At 36.9% G+C, this 22772-nt stretch overlaps 1 protein-coding gene and 2 long non-coding RNA genes across 8 annotated transcripts; 1 reads left to right on the plus strand and 2 right to left on the minus strand.

Moving 5' to 3' along the window:
* Positions 1-1851: 1851 nt before the first annotated feature.
* Positions 1852-15077, plus strand: LOC148731864 (uncharacterized). 6 transcript variants are annotated; one of them, XR_016001215.1, is made up of 7 exons: positions 1852-2053; positions 2287-2333; positions 2489-2650; positions 3115-3240; positions 4772-4825; positions 5008-5100; positions 10887-15077. It is a non-coding gene; the product is annotated as an uncharacterized LOC148731864 (long non-coding RNA). The 6 variants fall into 6 exon arrangements; XR_016001214.1 differs by lacking the exon at positions 3115-3240; XR_016001212.1 differs by lacking the exon at positions 2489-2650 and having other exon boundaries at positions 3115-3244; positions 4774-4825.
* On the minus strand, positions 15020-19865 carry LOC111339608 (uncharacterized). The gene is made up of 4 exons (XR_016001216.1): positions 18309-19865; positions 17876-17932; positions 16583-16676; positions 15020-15091 (listed from the first exon to the last, which is right to left on the minus strand). It is a non-coding gene; the product is annotated as an uncharacterized LOC111339608 (long non-coding RNA).
* A 37-nt stretch (positions 19866-19902) lies between these two features.
* On the minus strand, positions 19903-22582 carry LOC148731865 (substance-P receptor-like). Its single transcript, XM_022946293.2, has 2 exons — positions 22424-22582; positions 19903-21800 (listed from the first exon to the last, which is right to left on the minus strand). Exon 2 carries the CDS (start codon positions 21067-21069, stop codon positions 19969-19971), a length of 1101 nt encoding a protein of 366 aa, XP_022802028.2. The 5' UTR covers positions 21070-21800; positions 22424-22582; the 3' UTR covers positions 19903-19968.
* Between the last annotated feature and the right edge of the window lie 190 nt (positions 22583-22772).

The raw sequence follows: 22772 nt of genomic DNA on the forward strand, positions 1-22772 counted from the left end.
TAGCTCTGTAAAATATTGATATCTCCCCCATGGAAGGGATTTTTTATAAGCACCCCCACCCTCCAGCAATTCTGAAAAATCTCCCAATATTTTTTTTATAGTTTTTGGTCTTTGAGAATGAGACCCCCTGGAATTTTCATTTGCCTTCTGTGGAGGGGGGGGGGGGGGGGGAAATAATGGCTAGTTACAGGAACTACACAATAAGAATAACAAAACAAAATGTGTATAGCGGCATGTTCAAAAATTATCAAAGTCCTTTTAAAATTAGGAAATAACATGTATGCCTATCACGAGTTTGCACCCTTTCACTAAAAATCCTGTAAAATCATAATCTACATTTTACATAAATTGGGTATAGTATATAACCTAACTGATACTGTATAACACAATAATATCTGGAATTTTTACAGTTTAAAAAAGTAGTAGTGTGCTACACAACTCTGCAAGTCTGTTTATTTCATTTCTGTTCATCTTCATGACTGAAGATTCCTTGAGTCTAGATGTCATGTCATTACCAGAGTTGGAGAGGAAGGTTCGAAGGCAGAGTTGTATCATTGAAGCAGAAGTCAACCAGAAATCGAGTGGCAAATGGACGGAGGAATGTATCCTGGCAAGTGAAAAACCACCATACCGGATTACAGTGGGACTGATGCGTCAAAATGAGCCTAAATTGAGCCAGTTGAAAGAGCTGCTACAAAAAATTCCATCCTTGAAGCGAGCAGCCGATGGAGGCCTTCAGGCAACTTACCAACCAAACTCGAACGTCCATAGAAATCCCGAGGAAAGGTATCCGGTCTTGAAAAATCCGACTCTCGTCAGAGCCGGGTTCTTCGCTTGTGTGCGTCTCTTAAGCACATTACCATCGCACAATAAAACTGAGTACGTCGTCAAAAATTTGTACTCCCTGATGGAAATGAATTTTAAAACAGTCTTCTGCGGGAAAGAACAGAGCGCTGAGTCGAGAATACTATCCCAGCATTGGACTCACAGAAGCCATCCGAGTGAGTAAAATTTTCACCTTTCAGAACAATAGCTGTCTTTCAGAACATTTCTTTGTCGCAAACTTTCCCGCATGGCGTCCGACCGACCGCCATGCTTCAAAACAGATTGGATTGGCGCGCTTATTTGTTTATGGGATACGGCATTAAAATTTCTTTCCCCAGGCCCCCGCAATGACGTCACATATCACCTGGATGGCAGACAGAGGGGCGCGTGTCGGCTTATTTCGTAGAGGGTCTTTTGGTTCATGGTTGAATTTCTTCTGCGCTGTCGCGTTGCCAAGCCTTCGCCGTGAAGTTTACAAAGGTTTAACTTGATGTTTACACTTTTTTCGAATAGGGAGTACAAATTTTTTCTGTACTTACAGCGCTTATCGTCAAGTTTCGTCAATTTTTTATGATGTTCCCAAAAACTTAAACGGATTAAACAATGTTAAGATTATTTTTTATTTATTTCTTGATTGTGTAGTGTGGAAATTGGAAATTGAAAATTTCTCAGTAATACGTAGAGGTCACTGTAGTTTTCAAAGAGTGGGTTCAGTTTTGGAGTGCACCTTTTACTGAGCCCACCCCGGGTTAGAGTGAATATCTTGAATTTCCTTCATGATGGGCCCTGGGAAATGTATTTTTTTCTTTTTTCTCTGTGTTTTTTGAATGCTCTGTAAGTTATTTGCGTGGTCGCAGTAAAGTAACAGGAAATCCTAAAGAGATTTTTAAAGCGTTCGAAGGAAAAAATGAAAGACGCAATACCTTTTTTACAAAAAACAGAGGCATTTGATAAAAATAATTTATGCATTTGGCCATAGGCGCGATGAGAATTATGTATGAATTATGCATTCCCATCTATCTGGCACTTTAGGACAGTGTGACGTGGTTCTTGGAGTTGCGGTGTCATGCTTCTTCCAAGAGAAAATTGACGTATTCCGCCCTTGGCTGTGCTCATAACTACTTCAGGAAATATTTACACGATGGAAGTTTCTCTGTCTAAAGTTACTTGCAGCAGAAATTTGGAGAAATTGCTGAGGTTTTGCGGAATACATGTATGTTCGCGTAAGGTGAGAAAATGAACCGTCAGATAGTATTCTTTTCCTCGATAGGGCAGCTTGAAATTTTTCCCTTTATGCCGGGAATTCTATAAATTTGTATGCTTTACTCATGGCTTTTGATTCAAGCATTCGGTTATTCTACTTTTCAAAGTTTTCTTCTATCAAACCCGTTAATTGGAAAGTTCTGGAGTGAACTTCGTTATTAATTTCGTCTCAAATCGGGTTTATGTTTTCCTTCACAGGTTAGCAATGCCTTGTGCCTTCCTCTTTGTGAACAGCGAGCTAAATGGTGAGTAAACGCTTTTTTCATACAAGTGTTAATGCTATATGTTCTTAATTTCTTAATTCATAATTGCTGCGACCCATATACTCCCCCACCATCCCCCGCTCCTTATCTTTTTCACATTCACTCACCCTCTTGTTACAAATTCTTCCTCTCCCCAGCCTCCCGCTCCATTTAAATCAAAGATGAAAGCCATAATTTTTGCAAAGAAAATACCGAGCTCTAAAGGGAGAGAACCAAGTTTAGCACGATGTAATGGTAGTTACCTTACATGTGGGTCATCCTCGGTGTAAAAACCTGACGAGGTTTTCTTTTTTCATGAGGTATTGTTTTGCTGTACGCTGCTGTTTATAATGTTTTGTTGTCTTTGTTTTACGTCACTCGTGAGTTTCACAGCTTTCTACACTTAGGATGAGCCTTACATATTGTTGGTTTTTACGCGAACAGTAACAAATAACAAGTGCATAATGCACAAAGCATGTTTTCGAGTATGGAAAGGGGTTGAGATTGCGTGAAGTGAAGTTACATCGAGTGAACTGCTGAAAGCCTACTTTATTTATGCTATTTTATCTTCCATTTGCAGTCCGGATAAAAAAAAAAAATTCTACCAACAATGCGCTTGCCAGCAAAGAGCAGCATAAACCTCGCGTAAATGTAATGATGTCCTTGAATTTTATTTAAATACCTGCGCTTCCACGCTCTGTTTTCATAAATGGTATTTTTCTCACTTCCATTCCTGTGCATATCAAAACACTTTGCTAATTTTTTGCACATTCGATATTTACAGCATGAAGTCATCGGAACGTCACATACTATTTTTTTCATTAAACAAAGACTGCCATGGATTGGGCTATTACCAATCATTGCGTTCTTAACTCAACAGTACTTTTCCTAGAGGCTATACTTTAGCTAGGTAGGTAGGTAGGTAACTTTATTTCAACTCGAGTTGTTAAGACTGATCAGGCCCCCAGCCAGACATGCTAATATGCCCCAAAATTGTTCACCTTTCACTTATTTGCAGATGACACCAACATTTACTGCTCTTGTAACTTGAACCTTAATGATCTTGAACTAAAGTTAAATCGTGAGCTAAAAGCAGTTGCAGAGTGGATGAAATCTAACAGACTAGCACTTAGTATTCTCAAAACAAATTTTGTTCTCTTTGTAAAAAAAATGAAAACTACACAAGTCATTTAATCTGATGATTGATGGTGTGAATATCCAACAAGTTTCCATGGTAAAATATCTGGGTGTTACCTTTGACTAAAATCTGACATGGAAGAATCATATTGATGAGCTCTGCCTAAAACTGTCAAAAACTGTAGGAATCTTCTCAAAATGGTGGTACTATGTTGACATTGATATACTTCATATGCTTTATTATTTTGCAAATCTACCCCTTTCTCACTTATGATATCCTAGTTTAGGGTTTGACATATCCAACTTATATAAAGCTAATTATTACTTTGCAAAAGCTTATACTCAGAATTAGGACATTTCCTGAACCAACATCACACTTAGAACCACTGCTGAAATCTCTCAACCTCTTAAAATTCTCTGATAGAATTCATTTTGAGATTCTTTCTTTTGTTTATCAGTGGTCCTATAAAATTACTACTTGTTTTACTTATTACCGTTTAAGCAAATTTCTCCTGTTCATTCACATTATACACGTCGATCACTGAATGAGAACCTGTTTGGAAACCCAGTTCAAACAACTCAATATGGTATAGGTGGTTTGCAACCAATCTCTAGAGACACAGGTAACAATAGTGAAAGGAACAAATGCTGGTGGACGAACAAAAGAAGCTAATGAGATATCTATTGTTTGTGTCCACCAACATGGCGGCAGAGACGTAACGTGCAAACCACCTATTCGTTCCCTTCATTACACTTGTACAATACTCTGGAATTCATTACCAATTAATGTTAAATGAATCACTCCTCTTTTTAGATTTTGTCAAAATATAAAGAATTCTGTGATTGATGGTTATAATAGTGTTAAATAGTTTGTGTAAAATTAATATCTTTTATTCTCAATAGCTAGTATGAAGGTACTTTTTTTTTTACCTAAATTGTTATTAACACTGTACTCCCTTTGTTTGAATCTTTTGTTCTGGGACACCTACTCGATTAGTTCTTAGAACCATTTGGGTACCCCAAACTCCACATAACTAACATGTGTATTTAAATATTCTCTTCTTCCTCTCCTCCTTGAATTCTTAGATATCCTTAGTACCAATGAATTGTAAATTATTTTCAGTTTCTTTTTTCTGTTCTCTTATTATGCTGTATTCCCTATACTGATATTTGTAACACTACTTTAATAATTATAATCTTCTCTAGTACACTATATTCGTGTGAGTTTATTAAATTTGTTGATTGACTTTTTCCGGAGGCAAGATTCTTTTTGAGTATTAATCAGTGCATTATTGCATTTGCAGAGTGGCGAGAAGAGATTGGAAGTATGGATTGGGAATAGGAGAACACACTCAAACGTTAGTTGTGCAATTTGTTGTTTTGTTAACAGTTCAAAGTAATTACATTTAACATAGGTCATTCTAAAAAAGACTGTTTTCTCTCCCTCAGCCCAACATTACATAAAATTAAACTATTAAGACTCTAATATTTCCAGCGGCACTTGTCAATGAGTAATCAATGTATGTCATTTGATCTGTAGAGTCGAGAGAAGATATTGAAAAGAGCCACAATTCAAAGAGGAATGGATACTTTGACTGGGAAACGTACAGATTGATGAAGAACTCGACTAAACGTGAGTTGTTCAATTTGTTGTTTTACTCGTAGTTTAAAGAAGTCCTTGACAATGAGGACCTTGAGAGCATGGCCAAAATTCCCAAATTATTCTTTTGATATAAGCATTGAATGTTTCGGTCTTTTAGGTTTTTTTTTGCCATCAAACTTTACGAATATTGTAAACTGTTGCCAAAAAAAAACGAAATCACTGAGAAAGAACTTCAACACTATAATTGAAAATCACGATTTTTTCTGAAGGAGAACTTTCAAAAAATGTTATAATGCTGAAAAAATTAAAGAAAAATCTTGGTGGATTATTTCTAGCATAGAGAAAACCGTTGTTTAGTTGAAAACTGACCTAGGTCATTTGAAACATCATTTTTAAGAAAGACCGAATGCAGAAATAGCAGTTTTAACCCATACTGAGTGTTGTTTAGCCAGTTTAAGTGAAACAAGTTTGGGCAACAGATAAGTCAAACATTTTTCACCACTAAAAAATTTTTCAACTAAACAAAAAACCATGTTTCAAACTGTAAAAAAAGCTTTCTGGAGATCATGTAGTGTTTTTGACTGGTATAAGGTAGTTTTAACAGAAAATTAAGCCTTTTCACGTAAGAAATTATAAAGAAAACATAAAATATTCAAATTTCTCAAATTTCTTTGAAACAAGAAATGAAGAGAACCAAAAAAGTCTGTTAACTTAGAATTTTTAATATTTGACTCTGGATAGTTGTTCATTATGAATTGGGCATAGTTCATTTTTTTAGGATGAAAGTTCACTCTGGAATATCTTTGTTACATTTAATATATCAATCATTCAATATTTGAGGCAAACTAAAGCCTAAGAGTAGACAATGTGATTGTCTTCAGAAAGATGAAGGAATTAGAAAAATACAAACAGAATAAGAGCAAGAAATGAGAGTGTGTTTAGCAAATTGCTGGATCAATGATGTTTTCTCTTTTTTTTTTCGGTGAGCAAACTCATTTCCCTTCCCAATTTTTCTTGGAAAGGAAAGAGAAGAAAACTGATTACGGAGTTGTCTTTAGACGAGTAGGGTTGTGAACTATTAAAAATTTTACGGACCAAAAGCTAGTTTTCAATTAGTTATGTTTACCTTTGGGGTTGTCCTTTCTTTTAAGGGCAGTGTCTTCAGAGATTAACACGTTTTTTCTTTCTTTCGAACAATAGTTGTTTATCAGTAAAAACCTACGACAATGATGTTTTTTGGCTAGTTTCCACTGTAAAGTACAATGAAACGTCTTAACCAAGAAAGATAGATTTTAATTTCAAAAGGACATTGAATTTTTTTAATAAAGAATTGTACCTCTAAATTGTGATTGACTTGTGGCATAATCACAATTCTTAGTCTTAACAGTAACACAATCACCCGTCTTAACTGTAACATTGGCAAAATTTTCGAAAAACCGCCTTCTGGTTAGCTCAATTGGTTAGAGCGCGGGATTGTGTTGTGCGGGAGGTCGAGGGTTCGAGCCCCGGCCGGACCGATACTCATGGTCTTAAAATAAGTGAGGAGAATTTGCTACCTTTCTATAATCAAAAAATGGATAGATATTCTAGTCTTCTCGGATAAGGACGAATAAACCGTAGGCCCCGTCTCCTGCAGGGTTAGGGGTAGGAGACGTTAATTTCCCACGCACGCGATTACTGTGTGGTGGATGTCCTCCCCCTAGGGTGGGATGGGTAGGAATTGGCCCTGAAAAGCCCCTATAGGGAGTGGTCAAGTAACGTATGTATGTATGTTTGCAAATTGTCGCAAATCATTTAACTATTTTTTTTATCAAATATCACAATAAATGAAGTTGTGAAATATTTTCTTCTGTTTTCTTGTAAAAATTCTAGTATACCCAAAGCTCCATACGGATGTGACTACCTGATTTGAGTAATAAAACTTGTAATTAATGAAAAAAACTCTATAAAATGCTATACCGCGTGAGATTTGCAAAATATCTGAGCGTTTTAAATGGCCTGCCCCAATAAGCTAAAGATAAGAATTACCAACGTTGATAGCTCGAACGTTAAAGAAATTCTGGAGGTTTGCGAGTTTTCACTCGCTTTGAAGTAAATGGCCCGGTACAAATGAATGAGCTATGTAGAAAGTCCATGAGATCACAAACAAGTTAAATGAAGTAAGATAGTTAATCTTTTCTTTTGGTGAGTTCCGTAAATGCAAAATAAACCTTTAGCAACCATGTTTCCGAAGTAGAAAAATCCCTATATCTTGCTATTCACGGTGCTTTTTGCGGTAAAGTGGTCGGTGAATTGATTTTTACTTCTTTCTATGCACTTTTTCCTAATTTCAGTTTGCAAGTGTGATCAACACTTTATTGTTCTTGTAAGTGTTACACTTTCTCAGCGCATGAACTCAGGAAGCATTCTTATCATAATCATTATGAAATAAAAGCCAGAATGTCCAAGTTTTTCAACTCTAACCGAGAAGGTTGGCGGAATGGACTATACAGGGTTAAAACGGGAGAAATTGTTATCATATTTTGCCTCTATACTGATTACCTGGGAGGCGTCACATCTCATTTTCATATGTTTTGAATTAGTTTCTTTTCTCTATTGATCATATTTTCAATATTTACCACCTCAGCATAGAGCTTAATAGTCCATTTCCTGAGAATAGTTCAAATTAGGTGGTGAAGTCATTAAGCATTAGAGAGAATTTGCTATTTCTAGCTATTTCGTCCCAAAAGTGATGGGTAATCAAGCTACAGATCAAAGGAAATTGAGGGCCTAAAGTTTTAAAGTTAAAAACTTGATGGAAAGTTGACTTATCACAGACATCATTTATTTTTTCTAGATGAAACATCACAGGAAGGTAGCTACTCTTTCAGAAAATGTATACATCATCAAAGAACTCTGAGTCTTTGGTGCAAACGTCCTCAGTTTCGAAAAAATTAAAGGGCTCTTTAATGATACATGTTCTTTAAATCTCTTTATTAAGCGTTCCTAAGGGGTGGATCTCTTCCAACCAAAGAATTCTCTTGAAAGGGCCCAAAATATCACCCCTATTTACCTCCGCAAGCACTTTACATCGAAAGAGAACAATTAAAGTAAGCAAGACTGTCAATTCGTGGTGTGGAATTCAACAAATAGAAAAAAAAATATTGGATGTTATGTGAGTTTAAGGTCCTCTTCGTAGGCGTTTCAAAAGGGAGTCTTACTGGAAAGACCAGGATTTTTTTTTTATTTTTTTTTTTAGAGAGTTCTTTGCTAAGTGAAAGAAGATTCTTTAACTAAAAAGGCGGGTATTGAAAAGAGACGGGTGTTGAAAAATAACAGTTATATATACACTTTCTCTTTAAATGTTAAGATTTTCATTTGTTAAAAAGAAACATTCGAATTCCAAACTGTTTTTCTAAACGGATTTCAAAAGGTGAAAGGTATAATTGAAAAGATATATAATTGAATGCGGTAATAATCTGGAGCAAGCAAGTCTACCAATAGGTTGAAAAAAATTTTATTTTTCCTCAAAGAGATAAAATGTACACGTTTCAATATATTAAGAATATATTTTTCGTCCTAAGATAACTTGTGTTTAAAGTAATTTATACGTCGTCAATATTTTTTTCGGATCGTGAAAAACCTTGACGCAATTCTTGTAAGTCCTTTAAAGCAAATAATTTGCTCGCCGTTCAACATTTTTAAGATTATTTTGCAAACGAAATTAATTTCGTTTTCTATTTTTCACAAAGAGTGAAAATAGGGACATAATGATTTAGATTACAAACTTGGTACCTGAATCGCTATAAAAGTGTCTGAGCTAGGGGCTGAATTTTTTCCATCAATCCTTATAGGAGCTCCTTCAATATCACCTCCATTCAACTCTGCAAGTATGCTACAACAATGAGAATGCTAGTTATGTAAGACCTCGAATTGAAGAAATGTATTTATTGAACTTACTATGGCTCTAGGGAAATCACTTTCCGCTTTTCAAAAGGAGGCCCTATTAAGAGTGAATGACGTGTTTGTTTTGGTAATGTAGCTGTTTATCAGTCAAATAAGAACGTATTCATGTCTCCACTTGAGCTAGAAACTAAATCAAGTTTAATCTCTCTTCGGTCTTAAGATGCTCCTTAGAATATTTTGATACGAATTTGCCTTATTGGTTTACTTATAAGGATGGCCTTGGCTGAAAGAGAGATAATTAAATCAGTGAATCAAGAAAGACAGGTTTTGATTTCAAAATGGCATTAATGAACTTGAAAAAGTATTTTCTCTTCGGAATGTGAATTAGTTAACTAGAGAGAAGTTCAATTGTGATCATAACTGTTATGAACAAACTAGAATGAAGCCTTTTTAAGTGAAATATTGAATACAAAAGATGAATGTTGAAAACGGTTTAAGTTCCAAAACAACCTACTTTTTATTTCATAGAGAGACAAACACTAGTCTTTTTTCAAAACACAAATGAATAAAGGCTGATAGTTTCTAAAGAAACTGTTTGGGGCTGCGTCGGTGGGGGTAACGAAATAATTTGGATATATCAACAAAGTTGAAATGGTAAATTGGCCACCGTAACGATTACAAAAGCTGACGTTTCGGGCGTTAGCCCTTCGTCGTAATCGTTACGGTGGCCAATTTACCATTTCAGCTTTGTTGATATATCCAAATTTTTTCAAAACAGTTGTTGAAGATGAATTAGCATTTCTATTCGGATTCTAAATGCCTCGTAGGATGAATCTTTCTGACCACCAACTACTTAGTATGAAAATCAGAACAACAATGCAGGCGGCCAGTAAGATCGTGATCGCCAAATAAGGTAATGTAACGTGCGGTTCAAGGATGTCGTTCTGACCTTTTTAAAAGGTTTCTATGTTTCTTTTGTCCCTCTTGCTGTTCACCAGCAAAAGCAAAAAAAAATTTTAGCTTGAGCGGCGTATTTCGGATCCTCTTCTCTTAATTCGGATCAAGAAGTTAATCTTGAATGAATTTTTATATCGGGCTGAGGAGAAATCCTGGTTTACAGGAAATGCTTGGCTTACTCTCAAAATAATACTGAACAAATTTAAAACAGGTTCTGCCCAGGTGAAAAACGCACGTAAGCAATTAAAATTCACTTTGATTTTCAAGAAAGCAAAATACTCTTGCTCAAACAGTTTGGATGATATCTAGTTTTCTTTTAAGATTAGATTTCCCCCCAAGGTAGCTATATCTTACTTTTCGTTGGTTAATCTTAAAAGCAGACTTTTTTGTCTTAGCTTGTAGTTTGTTGGTTGGCAATAGTCACTGTCGTCTAGCTATAGCGCATATTTTACACTTGTATTTAAACGGAGGCTGTATCCTCCGGCAGTCGTTTAATTTAAAGTTGGTTCGAAACTACAAGGGCCTCAAGCCCCGTTGGTTGGTTTTCTGTTTACCTTCAGAGGTAAAACTTTTTATAATTCTAAGAGTTCCGATAATATTTTCCTGGGAATTTCTTTTTCCTAGTAAAAAATTCTCGGAGCTCTTAAAATGATACAAAATGCTTGCCTCTTTAAAGATTAAAAGGAAAAAGAAAACCGACCAACGGGGCTCGCGCCCCTTGAAGTTACAAATCAACATGAAATTAAACAACGGCAGGGATACGGCCGTCGTTTAATTTCTCTTTGTTATTGTGCACTACCGTTAGACCACAGTGACTATTGGTAAGAACACTCGGCAGAATTTGCCTAGAAATAGGTTAGGTCCCTTTGTTAATGAAACAAAAGATGGTATTGTGTTTGATTGGTACTGTTATTATCCCACAGGGACTTGCATTACTATTCTGTTAATTTTGCCTCTATTGTTTTCTTTTGTAGGCTGCGTGAATTTCAGGAGTGAAGAATGATCTACTTTGAAAAGTGGTGCTCAAGTGGGACTGAAAATTTTGCAAAGCATACAAGTAGTAGTAGTGGTAAAAAGAGAATTTTGCAAGTCTACTAAAAGAAGTAATAGTAGTCGAACAAAAAACTTTGCAAAGTGAACAAGCCGAACTGAAAATTTGCAAAATCTACTAAGTAGAAGCAGTAATGTACAAATCGAACAAATTATTTACGAAGTGTACTTAAAGAAGAAAAAGTAGTATTGCACAACCCAACTGAATGTTTGCAAAGTGTTCTTTTAGAAGTAGTAAAACTATAAGTCGAACTGAATATTTGCAAAGTTTACAACAGAAGACTAAACGTAGTGGTCAAACTCAATATTTTACAAGGTGTATTAAAAGTACAAAGCATTTTTAAAATTCGAAGTATGTATTTGCAAAGTGTATTAGCAAACATGCAGTTCGACTTGTACTTCCACTTTTTCTGAGTGTAGTACTAGAAGTCAAACTCTGTTTACAAAGTGTAGTACTCCTAAAAGTAGTGGTCGAACGAACTGTGCGTGTGTGCAAAGTGTAGTACTCCTAAAAGTAGTGGTCGAACGAACTAACTGCGTGTGTGCAAAGTGTAGTACTACTAAAAGTGCAGGTCGAACGAACTGACTGTGCGTGTGTGTAAAGTGTAGTACTCCTAAAAGTAGTGGTCGAACGAACTAACTGTGCGTGTGCGCAAAGTGTAGCACTACTAAAAGTGCAGGTCGAACGAACTAACTGTGCGTGTGTGCAAAGTGTAGTACTCCTAAAAGTAGTGGTCGAACGAATTAACTGTGCGTGTGTGCAAAGTGTAGTACTCCTAAAAGTAGTGGTCGAACGAACTAACCGTGCGTGTGTGTAAAGTGTAGTACTCCTAAAAGTAGTGGTCGAACGAACTAAATGTGCGTGTGTGCAAAGTGTAGTACTACTAAAAGTAGTGGTCGAACGAACTAACTGTGCGTGTGTGTAAAGTGTAGTACTACTAAAAGTGCAGGTCGAACGAACTAACTGTGCGTGTGTGTAAAGTGTAGTACTCCTAAAGGTAGTGGTCGAACGAACTAACCGTGCGTGTGTGCAAAGTGTAGTACTCCTAAAAGTAGTGGTCGAACGAACTAACTGTACGTGTGTGTAAAGTGTAGTACTCCTAAAAGTAGTGGTCGAACGAATTAACTGTGCGTGTGTGCAAAGTGTAGTACTCCTAAAAGTAGTGGTCGAACGAACTAAGTGTGCGTGTGTGCAAAGTGTAGTACTACTAAAAGTGCAGGTCGAACGAACTAACTGTGCGTGTGTTTAAAGTGTAGTACTCCTAAAAGTAGTGGTCGAACGAATTAACCGTGCGTGTGTGCAAAGTGTAGTACTCCTGAAAGTAGTGGTCGAACGAACTAACACACGCAAAGTGTAGTACTACTAAAAGTGCAGGTCGAACGAACTAACTGTGCGTGTGTGTAAAGTGTAGTACTTCTAAAAGTAGCGGTCGAACGAACTAACTGTGCGTGTGTGCAAAGTGTAGTACTCCTAAAAGTAGTGGTCGAACGAACTAACTGTGCATGTGTGTAAAGTGTAGTACTCCTAAAAGTAGTGGTCGAACGAACGAACTGTGCGTGTGTGCAAAGTGTAGTACTCCTAAAAGTAGTGGTCGAACGAACTAACTGTGCGTGTGTGCAAAGTGTAGTACTACTAAAAGTAGTGGTCGAACGAACTAACTGTGCGTGTGTGCAAAGTGTAGTACTCCTAAAAGTAGTGGTCGAACGAACTAACTGTGCGTGTGTGCAAAGTGTAGTACTCCTAAAAGTAGTGGTCGAACGAACTAACTGTGCGTGTGTGCAAAGTGTAGTACTCCTAAAAGTAGTGGTCGAACGAACTAACTGTGCGTGTGTGCAAAGTGTAGTACTACTAAAAGTAGTGGTCGAACGAACTAACTGTGCGTGTGTGCAAAGTGTAGTACTCCTAAAAGTAGTGGTCGAACGAACTAACTGTGCGTGTGTGCAAAGTGTAGTACTCCTAAAAGTAGTGGTCGAACGAACTAACTGTGCGTGTGTGCAAAGTGTAGTACTCCTAAAAGTAGTGGTCGAACGAACTAACTGTGCGTGTGTGCAAAGTGTAGTACTCCTAAAAGTAGTGGTCGAACGAACTAACTGTGCGCGTGTGTAAAGTGTAGTACTAAAAGTGCAGGTCGAACGAACTAACTGTGCGTGTGTGTAAAGTGTAGTACTTCTAAAAGTAGCGGTCGAACGAACTAACTGTGCGTGTGTGCAAAGTGTAGTACTCCTAAAAGTAGTGGTCGAACGAACTAACTGTGCATGTGTGTAAAGTGTAGTACTCCTAAAAGTAGTGGTCGAACGAACGAACTGTGCGTGTGTGCAAAGTGTAGTACTCCTAAAAGTAGTGGTCGAACGAACTAACTGTGCGTGTGTGCAAAGTGTAGTACTACTAAAAGTAGTGGTCGAACGAACTAACTGTGCGTGTGTGCAAAGTGTAGTACTCCTAAAAGTAGTGGTCGAACGAACTAACTGTGCGTGTGTGCAAAGTGTAGTACTCCTAAAAGTAGTGGTCGAACGAACTAACTGTGCGCGTGTGTAAAGTGTAGTACTAAAAGTGCAGGTCGAACGAACTAACTGTGCGTGTGTGTAAAGTGTAGTACTTCTAAAAGTAGCGGTCGAACGAACTAACTGTGCGTGTGTGCAAAGTGTAGTACTCCTAAAAGTAGTGGTCGAACGAACTAACTGTGCATGTGTGTAAAGTGTAGTACTCCTAAAAGTAGTGGTCGAACGAACGAACTGTGCGTGTGTGCAAAGTGTAGTACTCCTAAAAGTAGTGGTCGAACGAACTAACTGTGCGTGTGTGCAAAGTGTAGTACTACTAAAAGTAGTGGTCGAACGAACTAACTGTGCGTGTGTGCAAAGTGTAGTACTCCTAAAAGTAGTGGTCGAACGAACTAACTGTGCGTGTGTGCAAAGTGTAGTACTCCTAAAAGTAGTGGTCGAACGAACTAACTGTGCGTGTGTGCAAAGTGTAGTACTCCTAAAAGTAGTGGTCGAACGAACTAACTGTGCGTGTGTGCAAAGTGTAGTACTCCTAAAAGTAGTGGTCGAACGAACTAACTGTGCGCGTGTGTAAAGTGTAGTACTAAAAGTGCAGGTCGAACGAACTAACTGTGCGTGTGTGTAAAGTGTAGTACTCCTAAAAGTAGTGGTCGAACGAACGAACTGTGCGTGTGTGCAAAGTGTAGTACTCCTAAAAGTAGTGGTCGAACGAACTAACTGTGCGTGTGTGCAAAGTGTAGTACTACTAAAAGTGCAGGTCGAACGAACTAACTGTGCGTGTGTGTAAAGTGTAGTACTCCTAAAAGTAGTGGTCGAACGAACTAACTGTGCGTGTGTGTAAAGTGTAGTACTACTAAAAGTAGTGGTCGAACGAACTAACCGTGCGTGTGTGTAAAGTGTAGTACTCCTAAAAGTAGTGGTCGAACGAACTAACTGTGCGTGTGTGCAAAGTGTAGTACTACTAAAAGTGCAGGTCGAACGAACTAACTGTGCGTGTGTGCAAAGTGTAGTACTAGAAGAATTACAAATAAAGGTCGAATTTATATTTTGCCAAGTGTATTAAAATTCGAAGAAGTAGTAAAAGTGCAGGTCGAACTGAATATTTGCCGTTGGAGAAGTAAAAGTCAGTCTATATTTGCAAAGTGTACTGAAAGAAGAAGTAGTGGTAGAAGTGAAACTTAAAATTTTGCGAAGTGTATTAAAAGAAGAGGTAGTAGTACAAGTCGAACTGTTAAAATAAAGTGTACTAAAAGTACAAGTCAAACTGAATTTTTGTAAAGTGTACTAAAAGTTGAAGTAAACTGAAAATTTTGCAAAGTGTATTAAAATTCGAAGAAGTAGACGTAAACAAGTTCAACTGAACATTTGCAATGTATTTAAGTTAGAAGAAGTAGTAAAAGTGCAAGCCGTGTACTAGAAGGAGAAGAAGTAGTGTAGAAGTCGAGCTGACAATTTTGCAGAGTGTCCATAGTCGAACCGAGTCTAAAAGATTTAGTATAATTAAACTGTGTGTGACAAGACATTAATACACAAATGAATAAGACACCGGTGGGCAACGTTGCCATTCAAAAATTTTTCATTTATTTGTCATAAATAAATGTCTTGAGCGTCCTCTTGATAGTGTTCAAACCTGAAAAAAATATTTAATTTCAAATCAATGAATTTGCATGTCGAGGTCGAGATTCAAATTTTAATGAGTAAAGTATAACCCAAGAGATTCCTGTGAAATGATGAAAAATCAATGGTTGACGTTCATTCTTGTTCTCTTTTACAATTCTTTTGATTACATTCATCTTTGAACAATTCTAAACTAAATTTCAGTCACAGGTGGTAAGAAATGTTTGAGCAATAAAAGGTAACGCTAAAGTAACAAGATTTATTAGAAAGCAAGTGACCATAAATCGGTAGTCCAATGAGCTGGTACCGAGGCAGTTTAACACGGATAGAATGTAGCTCATATTAAGAATTCCCACGAGAGCAATACTGGTGAAACCTATTGTCTCTATTAACAATGGGAGTCAATCTATTTCTAGTGAAATTTTGCTGTTCTTTCATGCCAATAGCCAGCGGTGTCTAGCGGTAGTGCTCATTTAACGCTTAAATTGAACGGCGGTATCCGTTCAAAAAATGTATTAACTTGACTAAATGCTCTCAAATTTTCTACTCTGAGGTTTTACGTTTGCCTTAGGGTTTTTATTTTCTGAGAGCCCACAGACACATTTTTAGAAAAAGTATGGGCAATTATCTAACAGAAAGTTTATCTCCAAAAACTATTAAAAGTTCAAAATTAAATTGTTCAATTAAATAGAGTGTTGGGTTATCTTCGACACTTCTTCAAAACTACAAATGTGATTCAAAATACTAAATTTCTGCTTAAAGTCGAACGCTTGCACTACACGATCTTGAAGAAGCCTGTCGTAATTAAATTGTTTGACTTTGCGGAGTACAGTTATCTTTATCTTAACGTATCTATAATCTCCGATCAATTGATAGTTTTTACGAAATAGAATTATCCTTTGCATAAACTTACTTCACGTAAACACTCAATTCCCACGAGTGATGAAGACAAAATTTCTCCTAACAATACATACACAATATCAAGCAAACAAGAGAAATTAATGAGGGAAAATATCAATCATTAGTTCTTCCAATACTAAACCAATCTCCGAACTTACATCATAAGAATTGTATGAAAGACAGCGAGGAGAACTATTACTGAGTTTTTAGGAGTGAGAGCGTTAAAAATTACGTTTACATTTGATTTCACCACATTTTGTTACACCTGCGTGACCTTTTTTAAGTTTAATTACTCAGTTTGTATTAGAAAAATTAATTTCGGAGTGAAGGGTTCTACTTGAACGTAAATCGTTTTTCTAGTTTACTTAATAACGAGAGGTTTGATTTCAGACTGAGTTTTTGCGACACCATAGAATATTTTTGAGGCTTAACAACAAGTGGCACAAATGCATATAAAACGCCTAAAAATGTTTTTGTATCGATCAGACTATTAGCATTAACTGAACCGCTGGCAACATTCGTCGAAAATTTGGGTCTCGTTCTCCAAGTTCCATTGTAATGACTATATTGTAACTCCTAGCAAACAACAAATTGTGCAACTCACGTTTTGCTGAGTTCTTTACATCATTTTGTGCGTTTCCCTATCCAAGTATTCAATCCTCTTTTCCAAATGCAGTTTACATTCCCGTCTCTCCATCCTGAAAATCCAATAAACGCACTGCTTACTTACATGACTAACCAAACAAACAACAAAAGAAAAGGAAGGGCAAAAATGAAAAAAAAAAGAATGCAGTAGGAAAAAAAACCGTTCAGCTTTTCGTATTCGTAAGAGAAGCTCTTGGGCGTTTTTCAAGCTAGTTTTGAGTCTTTTAAGTAGCCAGTTCATGTCCAGTAGATGACTTCTTTGCAGGAACTGGCGACTTTAAAGACTCAGAACTACCTTGAAACACACGCAACAGCTTATCTAATTTCCATCTTCTAATTTCTAAATTTAAATTAATATTCTCGTAGATCCACTTTTTTTACCGGCAAAATAGATTTTAGAACAGCTTAGTCAGAAGTTCATCAACAACAAACAAATAAGGAAAGGAAACGTCTTTGAAAAAGACCTATTGACGCCATAATCAAGAGTAGCTCATGTTCTGGTAATGGCAAAATAATTTGAATGATTTAGCATCGTTCATCGAGTCAAATTGTGATGGATTGATTTAAACTACCAGCAAAACAGCTCATTTAGGAACTTATGTTATTTTTGCTTTCTTCTCCATCGCCTGCGTTTCATCCATTCTAAATTTCCAATCTTCTTTTCAATCTCATTTTTCTTGCCCTCTCACGACTACCGAGGAAATTCAATAAATACAACGATTCATAACAAGTCGAACTCTATATGAAGACGAGCCGAGATTTCCTCCTGCTTAATTTCACACGGGGTGTTTATCAGTTAACTTCATACAATAACCCTCTCTTGTTTTTTTCTCTTCTTTCTGTTTTTTTTCCTTCCTTTCGTTTTGCTCGTGGAAAGCAGTTTACAAGCCAGTCCAAAGTCTTCTCTCTTTTCACTAGTTTCATGTTGTGATTTGCAAGTACATGTTTTCATTGCATTTTGTTCTTGCCCACGTCCCACGTTTGTTGCAGATAGATATCGAAGTCTACGTTTAACATAAGAAACTGTGGGGCTAAACCCACACACAACCCACAATTCCTCCATTCGCTCTGATGAAGGGATAACGCTCGAAACATCAGCTTTAACTCTTTACGGTGGCCAATTTACAATTTCAGCTTAGTTGATATAACCAAACTACAATGCTTAACATACATTCATCCCTAGTATCACAGTCCGCAAGTGTCCTGTCACATTCTCAATAAAATATAAATGTAACTTGACTGATTTAACTACCTTATGCTTGATTCTCACGCTCTAGTCCGTAATTTCAGCCACTGGAATTATTAACCCCTGAAAATTCAAACACATCTTGCTGTAGTTAATAATTTTTTCACTAACGAAAAGGAGATTTAAGTGCTTCTTCGCGTTCAACGAAATGTACGTGTTAAGCGTTATTCGATATTAAATATACGAAATGTCTGAAGAACTTATCTAAATTCTGTCCGACAAGCGGTGCAGACACTTGCCTCCCATTTGATTCAAACAGATATGCGCAGAGCACAAGTGCGCAAGCTAAGGCAAAGGGTATCGCTAAAAGACACTAATCAACATTTAAGACGAATTTTTCTGAAAAGTCGAAGTAATAGAATTCAAAGTAACAATGTTTTAATAGTTTTTAGCTGGAGTATCGCGGACTTGAACACACGCAAACAGTTCATTCTCTCACCTCAGTTATTTACCGCAAAATCATCAAACCTCTCCTTCAAATTCTGGGCTCCTGATCTTTAGATAAGGAAATACTCGTCTTGAAAATACTTCCTGAAGCAAGTATTCGCCCAGGAACTGGCAAAAACGTCAATTTTCTGTTGCAAGAAGCAAATCACTCACTGCATTACTGCGCGAAGCACATGTCACACTGGCCGAAGGTATGAAACAATCATGAATGTATAATTAATTTCAACATGTTTTCTATCCCGCCCTTTATCCCTGAATAAATTATCTACAACTGTTCCAATTAGCGAGTTTTTCAAATTTTTCCCAGAGGTTTCTTGGTGGGATTAGATTTGAAAGCGAAAGGAGGGCAGTCAATTTTTGAAGAGATACTTTTTGTTTGCATAGAAAACATTTTTAACACACTAAAGAAAGCATATTATGAGCATAGTGGCTGCCTGTCAGGTTTTGAGAAATTCTCAATAAAGACTTCTGCTACCAAACAACTTCAGGAAAACAACATGCGGTAAAATGTTAACTAGTTTATTCAACATCAACTTTCCATTTCCCTACGGCTTTATTACTTTTAATCATTTCTCCTGATCATGAACATTACTTAGTTGACTTTATGCGTCTGATTGGTACGAACATAGTTAATAGAGGGGAACGAATTAAATCAAAGAACGTCCAAATTAGGTCAACAAGTGAGGCGTGCTAACTGTATTTATACCAACTCAAAATAAGTTACAGCGACTTTGATTCTTCAAAAACTCAATTTTCTCCGACCAAAATGGTACAATTTTGTCTTTACGTTGTGAGGCAATAAAATGTAAAATTGATTAAAGTACTTGTACTTTTTACGCATATAACAGGAATTAAACTAATATAAAAAATTAAAGGAAGTAAAGTTAAAATCAAAATTATTAAACAGTTTGAAGTCTTCAAAAATTTATTTTTCTCCAACCAAAAGGGGCAGTTCTGTCTTTACGTTGTTACGGAAAAAACGTAACCGTTACGTTAGTTAATATATCTCAGTTCTCTTAACATACTCTCAAAGCTTAGAAGTAATTTCTTAGTTTAACTTGGGTTTATCTACTTTTCTACATTTGTAGCCTATTGTCTCCAAGTACACTTCTCTACTAAGATTTTATCTACAGCATTGTGTAATGATCTCACTTGCCTCGATTCGTTCTAGTAATATGTTACAAGATTTATGCATATTGCGAGAAAATGGAACAAACATCTCAGGTTTTATGAATTGAAAATTAACAAAATGAGCATCGTTAGGCACAGAAAAATACACAGTAAGACATATACCAGATAATTTTTGGTGCGATAATCTTAAGGAAGGTTTTTTTACCTTTGCAGGAAATTAATCTCGATCATACGCCATATGCACAATAAAACTGACAAAAGAATAAAGGCTGATAGTTTCGAAAGAAACTGTTTGGGGCTGCGTCGGTGGGAGTAACGAAATAATTTGGATATATCAACAAAGTTGAAATGGTAAACTGGCCACCGTAATGATTACAAAAGCTGACGTTTCGAGCGTTAGCCCTTCGTCGGAGCGACGAAGAAGGGCTAACGCTCGAAACGTCAACTTTTGTAATCATTACGGTGGCCAATTTACCATTTCAACTTTGTTGATATATCCAAAATAAAACTGACACCCTAATCTACACCACTGTCTCTCTAAACTCTAGCAATCCTTGGTTAGAGGTGGTCTGATTAGACTGCTTACTGCTCGTACGCGAGAGAAGATTTGTTTTTCCCGAAACATGAATACGAACGGTTAATTTTGACGGACAACACATGTACAGAACCCTCTTAAACCCACGACGAAAACTGTCATTGAACACCACGTAGATCATTGGGTTAATAGCCCCGTTGGCTCTTATCAGAAATTCGCAGGCAAAGAAAAATTCAAAAGGAAGTTCAGCGTCGCTGAAATGAACAGAAAAAGTGGATATTTGTAGCGGCAACCAACATAGAATAAAACACAACACGATAAAAATGAGCATTCGAACCACTTTGCGTCTTCCCGACACAATACGCTGCCGAGTCATTTCGTCAGAAATGCCAGGGATTTTACGAAACCACAAAATATAGGACATTAGTGAATAAAATATGAACATGGCCATGAATGGAATCGAGTAAATTATAACAAATAATAAAACAGTGTATGTTTTGGAGGCAGTATCTGTATCAAAATAAGGGGACCAATCTTCGTAACAATACGAGGTGTTGCTATCTTCATGCAACCTCATGGCGTACATCATCGGCGACATAACCAGGATAGAACACAGCCAGATTGAGGCGACGATCCATTTCAGATAGGTCTTATTCTTAAAATTTTTCAGAGGAAAAACAATTGCGAAGAACCGATCGTAAGCGATGGCTGCCAGTGTCAATACAGAGCTGGTAATCATACCAAAACCCATCGCGTTAACAAATTTGCAAATGCATCTTCCCCAAGAACCACGGAAAGGGAAGGGACGTCCTAGGATTCCGGCGATAAATGGTTCAATGGCAACAGCTGTGTAAAGCAAATCGCTGATACTCATGTTCACGATTAGAAAATAGGTATTGGCGTGTAACTTTTTTGTGGTAAAAACCACGTAGATAACGATGGTGTTGCCAACTAAAGACAGCATTGCTACCAAGACAGCCGAGATAACCTTGAAGACTGCCAAGGGAGTAACGACTCCACTCGTTGTCATGAAACCTTTTTCAGGATAATCAATCGATAAGCTCTGAGAAACAGTCGAGTTATTCATCCTTTCTATCTATTAATTGATCAACCTCCCTCTTTCTTGATTTGAATTTGGGAACGGTTATCAACTGAAAATGGTGCCTCGGCGAACTGATAGACTTCAAACAACTCTCAGTTTTGCAGCCTGCTAGTCTTAAAGCATCGATAGAAATTATTGCATGCAAATTATCTCCACCTACGTTGCAGTTGAGTTTAGCAGGTATACAATGCATTAAGTGATACGCGACCCTCTTCCAAACATTTTTACGTCCCATTAATGACGTTTTTGACCATTGTTAATCGTCTTTTCCCTGGACTCTTCCCTCTCCCTTATTTGGTACTCTACTGATCCTCTCTGTTTGTTGGTGCTCTACTGATCCTCTCTGTTTGTTGATACTCTACTGATCCTCTCTGTTTGTTGATACTCTACTGATCCTCTCTGTTTGTTGATACTCTACTGATCCTCTCTGTTTGTTGGTGCTCTACTGATCCTCTCTGTTTGTTGATACTCTACTGATCCTCTCTGTTTGTTGATACTCTACTGATCCTCTCTGTTTGTTGATACTCTACTGATCCTCTCTGTTTGTTGGTGCTCTACTGATCCTCTCTGTTTGTTGATACTCTACTGATCCTCTCTGTTTGTTGATACTCTACTGATCCTCTCTGTTTGTTGATACTCTACTGATCCTCTCGGTTTGACTGTGTCATTCACAAGTTTTCAGCCCGTGATTCAACAATCATAGAAAGAAAAGTAAACTAAAAAGAGAAGAGAAAGCACCATAGCGAAAAAAAAAAAGAGTTTCCCTGTTGGTAATTAATGTTTGTAATTTGGCTGTAATTCCATTACCAGTTAGCTTTTATCTATCCACCCATTCTTCAATGGATGTTCATTACCCCGCGCAGAAAATTGCTGCAGGTTTGAAATGGTTAAAGGGATCCATCAATCACTAACAGAACACTTTCCAACGATAAAAATAATGTGGCCTTTCCTGTAGTTTGCTATAAGACAATGTTCAATCAAGTCGTTGGTTGTCTTGCTAAAAGGTTATCATTGCAAACGCCATTAACTGTCTATATTCTCATTAATCATCTCCGATTCTCATGAGAAAAAATTGAAAAGATTTGAATTTATAAGCAGCCTCTATAGGCTTTAAACGAGAAAAAAATTCAATACAGTTTTTCGTGATTTTAAAGGCTTTCTGGTTTCCATTTATCTAAGACATACAATGTATATGCGAATGTGCTAAACGTTGCCAAACTTCCGAGTTTATTTTCAAATTCGAAGTGCTGTCATGTAAATTTACCTAAGCTTTTTAAAGTCGTGTACCATCAACAATCAGCGCCTACGCAAGACCAAAGGGTTAAGACAAGGAACTTACCGGGAATAAACGTTGGCGTAAATGAGATCTTCATTCTGTTGATCTCGACGACTGTGGGGCTACATTGATCCCTGGATCAGTCAGCTAATCACTTGAAATTCATTCAAAGATGAGCAGTCAGCACGAAACACATGTAAACTGCTAGGAAAATTTTTTGAACTGAAAAAAATACACATAAAAGAAAAAAAAAATTAGTCATGCACGTTCAAAAGATTAAGTAAACAAAACGTTCCTGAAACGAGGATTTCATAGTCGTGGTGAACTTTGATTGTATTGTGAAGGAAGTGTAGAAATGATTGATAAACAGTTTCTCACAAAGACTGCAAGCGGACAGAATTATATCTAGTAG

Source organism: Stylophora pistillata, chromosome 5 (genome assembly GCF_964205215.1).
Source record: "Stylophora pistillata chromosome 5, jaStyPist1.2, whole genome shotgun sequence".
Classification (NCBI taxonomy): domain Eukaryota; kingdom Metazoa; phylum Cnidaria; class Anthozoa; order Scleractinia; family Pocilloporidae; genus Stylophora; species Stylophora pistillata.